This window comes from Carettochelys insculpta, chromosome 5 (assembly GCF_033958435.1).
Source record: "Carettochelys insculpta isolate YL-2023 chromosome 5, ASM3395843v1, whole genome shotgun sequence".
NCBI lineage: Eukaryota > Metazoa > Chordata > Testudines > Carettochelyidae > Carettochelys > Carettochelys insculpta.
In genome coordinates this window covers 45,505,171-45,517,676 of record NC_134141.1, presented here as the reverse complement: position 1 = coordinate 45,517,676, position 12,506 = coordinate 45,505,171, and the positions used below count along the sequence as shown (strand labels likewise).

Genomic DNA, 12,506 nt, shown 5'->3' with positions numbered 1-12,506 from the left:
AAAAACACCTGAAATTGCACGGGGAAGGGAAACATTCCCAGCACAGAAGGGGATCCTTGATTTCCCCAGCGTGGTGTATTTCTTCTTACAGTAGACGCCAGCAACTAATTCATTTACTCCCTTTTTCCACACTGGCCTCTCTCTTATCGATGGTTGGAGGAACAGCTTGTCTGACAATCCTCGCTGAATAACACTGCCAAGACCAAGAATGTAGGCCGACCCTGAATTCACCAATCACTTCTCCCCAGGTTTGGGGGCGGGTCAGGTCTTCCTATTGCGTAGCAGTAGGTTTGACTGCGCTTGCACGGCGCGCTAACACGGCTATCTCCCCATCACGTGTATAGCAGTATTCGCTATGCTGCAGGCGAGCTTTGTTCTCTGCAGACACGTTTTACTGAGGAAGAGCATTTTAACTTCTTGTAAGAGGCCTGCGTTCATGTCTACTTTGCTGATCAACCAGCCTCAATATGCGTGGCTGAAAGACCTGGGACTGAAAGAAGAGAACGAAGGAGTGTACAATGGGGTCTGGGGAGGAAGAGGAGAGGTAGGTTTGCCGCTGGGAGTCCCTGACCCAGTGGCAGTGATTCAGCGAGCGTGACTTTTTGGAAAAGGGAAAGGGAGCAGCTGCCCCAATCCAGAAACCTCTGAAATCCGTGTGCTGCCAACGAATAGGAAGAAATTTATTATCTATGTTGCAGTCGGGCAGCTTTTAAACCCTATAGTTGCTGTGTCTGTGCAAAATCAAACTTTTATTTATTATTTCAGTGGGAGAGCACAGTAGTTTACAATCTTTTGTTTGCTCTGTCTCCTGTAACAGGCCTTTGAAATGAATAGTCACTAGGGTTGAATAATCCCAAATCTGCACGTGGCAATCTCTTTAGGATCCAGGTTTTGACATGAATTGTTTGGTTTGCCTCCTTCCTAAGGTGATGTTATTTTGTTGCATCTAAACAAAGCGGCAGAAATGTAGCACTTTAAAGACTAACAAAATGTTTTATTTGGTGAAGAACTTTCCTGTGACAGACCCACTTTTTCAGATCAGTTTCATTTCCAACACACACTGACATTTATAAGTACAGAGGACCAGAAAGAAAAAAAATGGAATAAAAACTGACAAATCAAATAGGAGAGAAGGAAGGGGATGAGAGGTGTTGGGGGGGGGGATGTTAATTGTCTTGTCAGGACAATGATACTTGTCAGAACAATTAATATCCCCTCCACCTCTCACTCTCTTCCTTCTATCCTATTTGATTTGTCAGTTTTTATTGCAGTTTTTTTTCTTTTTGGTCCTCTGTACTTATATATGTCAGTCTGTATTGGAAATGAAATTGATCTGAAGAAGTGGGTCTGTCCCAGGAAAGCTCATCACCAAATAAATCATTTTGTTAGTCTTTAAAGTGCTATATTTCTGCTGTTTTGTTTTGTTGACTAACACTATCATCTCTCTGTTACTTTTCAACATTGTTGCAGCTAGTCTGTCTTTCTGAGGGACTCTCCAGGTTGGGATATCTCCATGGTTTGTGTAAATTTTTATATACTTAATGCTTAGTATCTTTTTGTATGTGTTTACATTATTGCTTAAATCTCTTTTTGCATGGGAAGTTGGTCGCAGTATCTCGTGTCATACTCCCTCCACTCAATAAATATATACAGACATTCTTCCCAGTTATGCATATTTCTAAAGTGACTGTGAAATATTTTCTCTTTAGATTGTGACAACATACTGCCCAGCTAACAATGAGCCAATAGCAAGGGTACGACAGGTAAGCTTGTCTGATCTCTTTCTGGTGCTGTTAGGGCTATGAATTTTAAGATAAGGCTGCAAGGGACTGCTAAAGAAGTAGATCCTCTAGTCCAGGGGTGACCAAACTTTTTGTGTCAAGCCCCACTTTTTATCCCTGTCATTAGCAGGGCCTCCCTGCCCTGTCTAATGTAATCCAAACCAATGGAAATTTCAGTCATGTTCATGTGGAAAAAAAAAAAACTTTTGGCACACATAAGAAAATAAGTATCGAGAAGGTAAAAACTTTATTAATCAGTATATAAATGTGAATACACGTACATAAAACAGTACTATATTTCATCATTTTTAGTGAGATGGACGAGCCTGAGATCCAGCAGCTGATCATGCTGTGCCCTTAGGAAATTTCATGTCCCTCAGGGGACCTGCTCTCCACTTTGCACACTCCTGCTCTAGCCTTTGTCAGTGACAGCCAGTATCTCTATCACCTGGTGATTATTGCCCATAATAATAAAGCAAAGGATTCGATTTAGGTAAACTGAACAAATATAAGTTTAAGTGTAAATGTACAAGTAAGGGCGATCAAAGGGGGTTAGTTGCAAACTACGTTAAAATTATGAAACGGACAGAGTAGTCAGGCCCATGGTTTGAAACCAAGGCCCATTAATAACACACTGGGTCAGGAGACAGTTAAAGTAAGTAAAAACAGTTTATTGAAACCTCCGACATTCCTGTCCATCCCTCAGAACCTTTGGTCTGTTAGATCATGTGAAACGTTCAGAGAGGAACACTGAGTGATCCCTCAGTGTTTAATGGAGTGTGTCAAGTGACCAGGCTGCTGACTGGAAAGGATTCTTCTGGCAACAAGCAGCTGATTGCTATGTTGATTGACGTCTGTATGATGTTCTGAAATGAAGACCCGTGCAAGTCTGCCACTGGGATGGGCAGTGTTGAATTGATCCTTTTGAATTGGCCTTTTAAACATTCTAAGGATGGAAAACCCCTGCCAGAAACCTCATATATTTTGCCCCTGGGGGGAACCTCATAGGATTTCTGACTGGAATCTAGTTTTGACTGGAATTCATTTACCAGGAGAAAAAGGCAGGAAGGTCTAACAGTCAACCTGAAGATCACCTGACCAAACTAACATTTTGTGAAACAAAATGGATTATCTGCCATTAAAATATAACCAATTTCAGGCTGAACCTCTCTAATCTGCAACACTCTAGTTTGGCAACATCCATAATTCCGTATAATTTTAGTTAGCCAGACAACCACTTACCATGGGTGTGGCCAAGTTTCCTGTGGTCTGATAAAATTTGTTTACGGCCACCAGTCCTGTCCCTCAATGTTCTGTGCTGTTGTTTAGCTGCAGTTTACCCCAAATGTCTTCTAGGAGCCCCATAAGCAATGGAAGTGTCAGTAATGCTGACTTCCCGTAGTCTGGCAAATTCTCTTGTCCAGCACTGGTCAGGTCTTGAGGGTGCCAGATGAGAGAGGTTCAACCTGTAACAGAAAAACCTAGGATTTTTAACCTTAACAGCTCCTACTTAGAGAATATGTACGAGGCGTATGGTAGTCAGAGGCTAATTTTGAAAATGAAGTTCAGCCCTCGAGTGAGAAGGCCACTCTTCCATCTCAGCTGCTGGGAAGGAGCGGGAAATGGAATTCTGATCGATTTGCTGTCTCTGGGTCCGTTGTCTTTATTAATCTTTGCTAGCAACCAAGTGGCTGGCAAATCTGAAGTCTGTGGGCGGCTGTTGGAATGGTCCCATCTCTTGACTGTCTTTCAGAGAGAAGGAGATATTTTTGTTCTCTCTAGTCTTGGAGGTGCTGCAGGGAAGCTATCTTCCCTTCCTGTGGTCTTTTTAGGGAGTTGGGGAAAGGGAACCTCCTATTTTGAGACTGTCTCAGGTTCCCATTGATTTTGTTCATAACGTTCTTCCCAAATACTTGAAACTGACATGTTTCTCCATGGTTTCACTGCACAGTCACTGTTCCCTGTAAGCTGAGCACTCAGACAGCCACCCAGGAGAGATTCAAATGCCACCCAGCTGATTATCAGAATGCCCACAGTTGGCAATATCTATTGGGGTCGGTGGTGCACATCTGCACATGCCTCTGTGTGCATAACAAAATTTATTATGCGCTTGGATGGGCAAAATTAGAGGGAATGCTGTGCATAGCAGCAGTGAAATGGAACAAGTATCTTCACAATTTCAGTGGTCTGGTATAATTTGGGGAGCTTCACTGCTGGAGTGCTTAATATAAATTTCTACCCCCTTTAGTACATACACGCGCGCACACAATTAAATGTATGTGTCTGCAGTGTTAGGAGTATTCTTAATGCAGATTAGCTCTGATTTAAATGTCAGTGTAGACGCAGCAGGTCAGCTAACTTGGATTTACTCCAAGGCTTTAATAAATCTTGTTAACCTAAAGGAAAAAGGAATATTGCCTTATCTTTTGCTAGTGATTTAACATGAGTTAGCTAATGTGAATTACCTACTGCTTAATACCCACCCCTGCCTTTTTTCTTGGTCTTCAGTATAAGCATAACTTTAGGCCACAAATGCTGGGATTGTGGTCTCACAGGTGACGTGAGCACCAACCAGTAGATACAGCATGGAGGAAAGAGGGCTTGTTAGCTTTATTCCCCCACCCTCCAAGGGCTTCTGGCTTCATCGATCCCATGAAGGTGGGCTGAGTGCAAAGGAGTGAACCTGGGAGGGCAGACACTCTGCATTACTTCGTTATGTTAAATTTTATGTTAATAGTGGGATTGCATTTATGATAAAGCACAATGTCACTAACCATGCAATGTTTCTTCACTTGATTATAGGGAATACGACTGGAGGAAAACTTATTTAAACTCTAAAGTTTGGTTTTGATAGTAGATATGTCCACCAACCACCTTTGTTTATGATATTAACTATTTTGTCAGCACAGCTGGAAACCAGCATGTCACACTGGGAACACAGTAGCTTAGAATATGCCTTTCCTAAAAATTATGCCTACCAGTTCAGCACCATCCCCAGAAAATCTATTCTGCTTGAGTCATGCTCACTGCCTCTTTTGTTTCAGCTTCAAGCAACCAGTAGGGAAGTGACTTTGTGTTTTGTTTTTTCCTCACCCCTGCTCCATTGTTCATTTAGGCCAGCTTGGAGGAGTATGAAGAAACAATAAAGAAAGCTAAAGAAGCCTGGAAAACATGGGCAGATGTAAGTTAATAAATTATTATGCATATATTTGAAAATGCCTCTACCAATAAGAATCCCTGAAACCATAAATTACCCTTTTCTGTTAGAGACTTAAACAGGTTCCCATGTTCTCTATGGTTTCTTAAACCTAAATTCTGCAGCCAGGAACTCATGATCACATAGCACCATTTTCAAGCCATCACTGCCCTCTAGGTCCAATGAATTCATTTGATATAAAATGCAAAGAATTTAAATCTGTCTCCAAACTTCCAGTGTGCTGCAGACATCGGTATTGTGATGCATATTTATACTATAAAAGCTGTTGTAAGGAATGGAAAGAAGTTAGAAGTCTTTAAAGCTAGGTAGAAAAAAGGTTAAGGTGTGTGTGTGTGTGTGTGTGTGTGTGTGTGAGAGAGAGAGAGAGAGAGAGAGAGATGTTTCTTGTTTGGTTGATTTATCCACTCGTGCCGCCCCGAAGCTGCTCATGAAGGAGGTTTTAATGTCCAGAAGGACAATTGAACAGTGTAGTGACGGGGAAGGCACTAATTTACTTTCCTCTTGGGCAACTCCTTAATTTTCGAAAAAATGGACAGTGCAATTCATTATTTTTCTGATTCCAGAAACTTTTTAATGAAAATAGCTGCTCTTATCCTGTTAATAAGATATCCAACTAAATACATTGGGCAAATTCTTGGCTAGTGTAAATCAGCATATTTGACTCTGGCTCATCAGCTTGCTTTCTGTTGAAATTATCAGCAGTGAAATAGTTAACAACGTTAACATTTAAAATGCTCTTAGTGGTTTTCAGAGTTGATTCGCATCTGAATTGCTCCTATTAATATCAACAGTATTATAATTTCAGACTGCCTGCAGACTCCTGTAGGTGTGATAGGAGTGATTACATACAGCTCACGTCTTGAACCAAAAGGATTAGGTGGCATTTTTTTGGACAAGTTAGTTTCTGTAGCACAATTACAAAAGACAGCTCTTAAAATGGGGAATTTTGCTGCCAAATATTCTGTCACGCACATACTTTATTGTTCACTTGCCTTTAGAACTGATGCTAGCAAGGTATTCACAACTCATTATGGAAAATCAGGACTGGCTGCACTAGAAAGGAGGAAAGTAAAAATGCCTGGTATATGAGGAGTTTACTTTGACTGGTCCCTATAGCTCATACCTCTTTGAAAATTGTTTAGGATAAAGAGAGTAGTAATTTGAATTCTGCATTCAGCCAATGACGTTGTCTTAGCTTCAGAACCTAATAAACTGCCCTTAATCCTATGACCAGTTCAGCTTGAGACTGGCACTGAGCAAAATACTTATGTAAATGTCTAATTTTGAACATGAGTAGCCCACTGGGGTCAGGAGGAGGAAAGAGGACAAAAATACAGAAACTGTCTGGTATTCCCTTGATGTAAATGGGGCCTGGCAACAGATGTGCATTGCAGAAAGTGCAGGTTAGTCTCTGAATCACTTTCTTCTAAATCTTTTTTTTTGTCTAGGTTCCTGCCCCTAAACGTGGAGAAATCGTCAGACAGATTGGCAGCGCCTTAAGACAGAAAATTAAAGTTCTGGGGAATTTGGTAAGGTGTCCTGAGAAGCACTAACACATTTGAAAAAGTCAGAATTATGTTTGACTCTGGTTTTTGGTGTACCTCTGTGTAGTTAAGAGAAAAATTTTACTTCTGAATACTTTTATTGGTTTTCACTAATGATCTGTGTAACAAATAATGTTTTTTTTATTGTAGCTAAATATAAGTTGGCATTTTTGGTGCCCTATCTTTAAAACTCTAAAGTGAAGTGATGTTATTTTTAAGTGACACCATCACAATTCACATGCTTCAATTTCCATCATTTTTTTCTTTTTCATCCACTGTTTCTTCTTCATCCAGCTTATGAATTTGTATTTATCGTAACTTGTACCTTAAGTTTGTGCACCGCAGCTTCAGTTTTTTTAAAAGACTGTTTGGTTTATGGGAAGTAGGGCACAATATTAATTCACAAATCTTGGACTGGGTTGAGGAAAAGTGTTCAGAGTTAGTTTAACTCAGCTGGCTCCCATTGGCAGAGCTACCCTGTCCATAGGACGAAGGGAGGCAGCTGCCCCAGGTCCTGTGCGTTTGGGGGCCCCAGGGCTGGTGCCCCGAACAGCCTGTTGGTGGGAGGGCTGGGGGATTAGTTGGGACCAAGGATTGGGTGATGAAGGCAGCAGGGGTCAACTCCTCTCCTGCCTCCCATGCACTCGTCACATGGACAGTGTGACCAGGAGCCTGTTCCACCCTGGTGAGCTGTGCCATGCTGCCCTCCCAGCCAGCTGCACCTCACTTCTCCATAGTGGCAGGAAGTGGAGAGTCCCTCCAGTGGAGAAGTGAAGTGCAGCTAGCTGGGAGGGCAGCACGGTACAGTGCAGCAGGGTGGAGCCACGTGCATGGTGAGGTGGGGGAGGGGAGGTGATTCCCCACTGCCTTCGCCATACTCACCCCCAGTTAACACTGGGCCCCATTGCCTGCGGGGAGGGAGGGTAAGCAGGCAGAACTGGGAAGGGGCAGGTCCTCTGGCATGGCGGGAGGGGAAGGGGGGGCCAGGCCCTGAGCCTGGGCACTGGAGGGAGTGGATTGTCCCAGGCCTTGCCTTCCCCTTGGAACATCCCTGGTCAGTGGAACCAGTCATCTGATTCTCAGCAGCTTAAACAGAGTCGGAAGATAGCACTTGGGGAGTGGGGGGGAAATTCCTAATTTACAAACTGACATAAAGCTACAGTAAGCTCATGGTCACGCTCTCATCTCCAGTTTCTCCCCTTGTCATAAGAGCTTTGTCCTCAACACATGCATCAAATCAGGAAAAAGTGTAAGTGATTCTGAAACTCTGTCCTCTTTCCAAACAAAGACTTTTAGAGCACTCAGTTATTCCCATACTGTTTTCCCAAAGTCAGAACACAGTAACTCAAATGATCCTGATTGAAGACTTCCTCTCTTACAAAGGTGAGTTCTTGTTGGTGAGCTGAGAAATTGTGAGAACTAAAATGGGGGAAACTAGAGATTGGGGTGGTGAGATGGTGTGTGAATATTTCTGAGTAAGTGCTGGTGCAGGATATAAAAGTTGGTATTGTTGCTTTAACAATTTTTTTAGTTGACAAAGAAAAAATTCTTATTCAGATAGTTCCAAAGGGCAAAGTTTTATAGCTTTTCTTTGATGTTGGACTGAGTAGTTTCCGTGCTGGAATTAGGGTGCCAGGTACACATGTGTTTAAGCAAAGAACTGTTTTCCAGACTAGTGTAGACTGGTGAAAAATGTGCTAGAGACGATAGGTGCATCATCATCTAAATGTGTGATGTAATTACATGGCTCTCTCCCAGGAAGAAGTGCTTGAACCCTGTTTGAAATCTCTGGCTGCTATTATACGGGAGATGATTATAATGGTATCTTGGGGTATCAGGATATGATTTTTCCTTATGTGGTGGGAGTGTCCCTCTCTAACAATTTCATACACCTTCTCCTTGCCTTGGGTGACCCCTCCTTCTGCAGAATTTCACCCAGAAATCACACTGATCTTCACAGATACAGAGGAATTTTGGTGGATTTTTAAAAAAAAAAAAAGTTCCAGTTTGCCTCCAACATCCATCCATCCCTTAGTCACAGATGAGGGTGTCTCTTTTCCAATATATATCTGATCTTGAGTGCAGTTGGTACAGATTCATAGTGTCCATATGGACAAGATGACCCTTGAATCCAGAGCTCAGACTTCTACCTAGTTATGTCCCTGCAGCTATAGCAGGTACCTTGTTCTGCAGCCTGCCCTGTCTCATTTGATACAGTTTCCCATAGGAAATAATTACTTAAAGTGGAGAAGATGAAGATTTAATATGAAACTCAAAAAGCAGATACAGAACTTGTTGAAAGAGAGACTACTAAAGGTCATAATGTGATAGGCTAGAGGGAGGTTATTAGCAGAACTTCTGTTGGTTTTGGGGTGAAAAGTGGTCGTGTGCTAATAAAATTGGCAGATAATACCTCCCAATTTTATATCACAGATATGGGGGATGACTGCAATATCAGACAAAATCATTTGTGAACTGGAATAATAGAAATGGGATGATATTCAATAGTGCACAGTGCAAGGTCATGCATTTACGGACTATCACAACATTTTTTTCCTGTAAACTTGGGGATGCATCAGTTGAAAGTGTTGGAGGAGCAGAAGGACTTGGGCATATTGGTTGATCAGAAGATGACTGTGACATAGCCATAAAAAAGGCTAATGCAGTCCTGGTATGTATCAGGTGAGGTATTTCCACTAGAGACAGGGAGCTGTTAGTACCATTATTCTAGATGCTAGTGAGACCTTGCCTGGAATACAGTGCGCGGTTCTGGTCTCCCAGATTTTAGAAAGATGAACTCAAACTGGAACAAGTGTAGAGAGAGGCTGATCTGACGCATGGAAAATGTACTATATGAAAGGTGGCTCAGAGAGCTTGGCTTGTTTAGTCCAACCAAAAACAGGCTCAGGGGAGATATGCATATAGAGGGAAAAAACACCCAGAAGTTATTTATGTTAAGCACGAATGTGGACACGAGAACAGAATGGATGTAAGCTAGCCATCAACAAGTTTAGACTTGAAATCAGATGAAAGTTTTGAACCTTTGGAGGAGTGAAGTTCTAGAGCAGCCTTCCCAGTTGAGCAGAAGAGACCATTGAGACTTTTTTGCCCAAGACCAAGCTTCATACTTTTATGGAGGGTAGAGTATGTTGACTCTGCCTATGATGACGTGTAGCTGACTTGCAACTACTCTCTGTAAATATCTTCGACAGCTCGCGCTCAGACACTAGATAGGGAGGGCTCTGAGTTGGTACAGAGAATTGTTTCTTGGGTGTCTGGCTGGGAGGGTCTTACCCACATACTCAGGGTCTAACTGATTGCCATATTTGGTGTCAGGAAAGAATTTCCTCCAAAACAGATTGGCAGAGACTGTTCCTTTTTTTTCACCTTCCTCTGCAACACAGGGCAGGGTCACATCTAGGTTTAAACTAGAGTAAATGGTGGATTCTCAGTAACTTGAAGTCTTTAAATCATGACTCAAGGGCTTCAGTAACTCAGACAGAAGTTTTAAATATGTGGCAGGAGAGGATGGGTGGCATCACGCCTGCAAAGTGCAGGAAGTCAGATCAGATGGCGATCCCTTTTGGCCTTAGAGACAAGGAGTCTAAAAGATGTTCTGTGTGTTCTTAATGTTGTCAGGTCTCATTGGAAATGGGAAAGATTTTTGTCGAGGGTGTTGGCGAAGTTCAGGAATATGTTGACGTCTGTGACTATGCTGTTGGCTTGTCCCGAATGATTGGTGGACCTGTCTTGCCATCTGAAAGTAAGCACGTGTTAAAATTTGTGTTAATAAAGTGCTGGCTATTATTGAGCTCTTTCTGCATCACTGCTCCGCAGATCTATATTGATGCAAGTTGCCAGTTTTTAGTCTTCTGTTAAGACGTGTCAGATCTACATGATCACCTGTTACGGTGCTATGGAGTGCGTCCATTCTTGCCTCAGTTAGAAACTACATATGTACAGTCACAGAGAACTGAGTTCCTCTCCCTTAATGAAGTCACTAACCAAGAAGTGGGTCTGTCCCATGAAACCTCACCTCATAAATTATTTTTATTAGTTTTTAAAGTGCTACTTGACTGCGTTTTTGTTTTGATAGACTAGCACGGCTTTCTCTCTGTTACTATTCACTAACCAAAGTAAAGGATGAATACAGCAGAACCTAGCTAGTTTGCAGTAAGACATGGGAAACCTGTTGCCAATTACATTTTGCAGTGTGAGCCAGTAACACACGTTTCTGCTTTTCTTTCCCTTATTATCCAGCCGACATGATTGCTCCTTACAACTAATTTATTAGCATGCTGTAGAGTACATATGTAATGTGGCATGTACTGTAGTAACATAGCATATGTGGTAAAAGCAATGAATTCCTACAAATAGACTGGCCTCTCTCACTTTGTTTCCTAACAGTACATCTACATTGACTTTTTTGTGGCTGTGTAAAGGTTATTAGTAAAACATAGAAGAGTTTATGCTGTGTTTTTTGTTCTGATAAACACGCAACTACTGAATGAATTCTGGTGCATTTACCAACAAATAACTTAAGTTGTTATAAAGAAATGCTGTACAATTGTCAATGTAAGTGCTGCCTGCATCAATGCCAATAACTATCCATCTACTGCAGATAAACTTTTTTGGATAAATAGATGGATCCCAAAAGTCAACAAACTTTAGCTCTGTCTCAGACCCTGAAGATCTGTTACAGTCCATGTCTTTTTCTTTTTTCATGTATTGTGCTAAATACATACGATCAGAGGGCTCTCATTTGCATCTTTTGTTTTCAGGACCTGGCCATGCCCTTATAGAACAGTGGAATCCTGTGGGATTGGTGGGAATTATCACGGCATTTAACTTCCCCGTAGCAGTGTATGGTTGGAACAATGCAATTGCAATGATCTGTGGAGATGCTTGTGTCTGGTAAGATGCTCAAATACCTTGCAATTAATACTTTAAAATATTGCTAATAGTAGCGTTTGCTCCTCACAGGCATCTAAGGCCTCCTGTATTTGCTATTCATACCACATTTACAAATTCTTCACTTCTGATATTTCTAGGTTGGCTTCAGTTGCTGCTTAAATCTATTTTACAGTACACTACTGTAAACTCTTTGAAGCAGGGTGGTGGTGCCCTGGAATACATGAGTATACTGCATCTAGCACATTGACCCTAACTGCTTGGTTAGGTATTGAACTCTCTAAACACTACTGTAATACAAATAATAGAGAATATGATGGGTACGTGGAGCTAGACATTGAAATAATTTGCTTGTTTTTTTTCAAAGGTTCTAGGTACCCATAGCTCAATTTCACTTTACTAGAAGCTTTGGGTCCATAACCCCTCTGAATATTGAGCCACTACCACCTAAGTATCTAGCGTTAACACTCAAATCTGTATGTCTGGCTATGCTCACCATGCCATACATCTCACTAATTTCTTGCATATAACAAGAGTTCTTGCATATAACAAGGTACTTCGTATTCTTGGAAATGAAATGGATTTTGCTTTTTTTTTTTTTTTAAAGGAAAGGTGCTCCTACAACATCCCTCATTAGTGTAGCTGTTACCAAGTAAGTTTTTGATTATCTATACATATAATTACTTTTGTACTTTGTCTCTGAGATCTTATGGCTGGGAGGAGAGCGGGTCTGTCTCCTTGCCTTGCCATACAGAAATAACAAGCCTGTATTGAATAAATTTGTTCCCTTGGTTGACCTTTCTTCTGACTTCTCTGCTGAGCAGTAGCAGATGCCTGCAGCCTTGCTGTTCAGCTTCTCATGGGAGGGGAAATCAATGATGCAGCTTTATGCTCTAACTGTAATGTGTTTTATTTGTGCACATACCAATTCTGAGACTGTGAAACAACATGCTGACAGTTCATCCTCTGGGAATCTCAGCCCAACATCAATACCTGGATTTCAGAAAGCAACTTCAGGCTCTGATTAGTGTCAGTTTTTGAGGCAAACTCTCA

General features: G+C 41.6%; 1 protein-coding gene across 1 annotated transcript in view; it reads left to right on the top strand.

Moving 5' to 3' along the window:
• The first annotated feature begins 301 nt into the window (after positions 1–301).
• The window catches only part of ALDH7A1 (aldehyde dehydrogenase 7 family member A1), a 28,562-nt gene continuing 16,357 nt past the window's right edge, over positions 302–12,506 (top strand). The window contains exons 1-7 of the mRNA XM_074995024.1: positions 302–544; positions 1,710–1,763; positions 4,897–4,962; positions 6,447–6,527; positions 10,182–10,305; positions 11,324–11,456; positions 12,061–12,105. Coding sequence (XP_074851125.1) covers positions 356–544; positions 1,710–1,763; positions 4,897–4,962; positions 6,447–6,527; positions 10,182–10,305; positions 11,324–11,456; positions 12,061–12,105 — 692 coding nt within the window. The 5' untranslated portion in view covers positions 302–355. The remainder of the gene's footprint in view (positions 545–1,709; positions 1,764–4,896; positions 4,963–6,446; positions 6,528–10,181; positions 10,306–11,323; positions 11,457–12,060; positions 12,106–12,506) is intronic.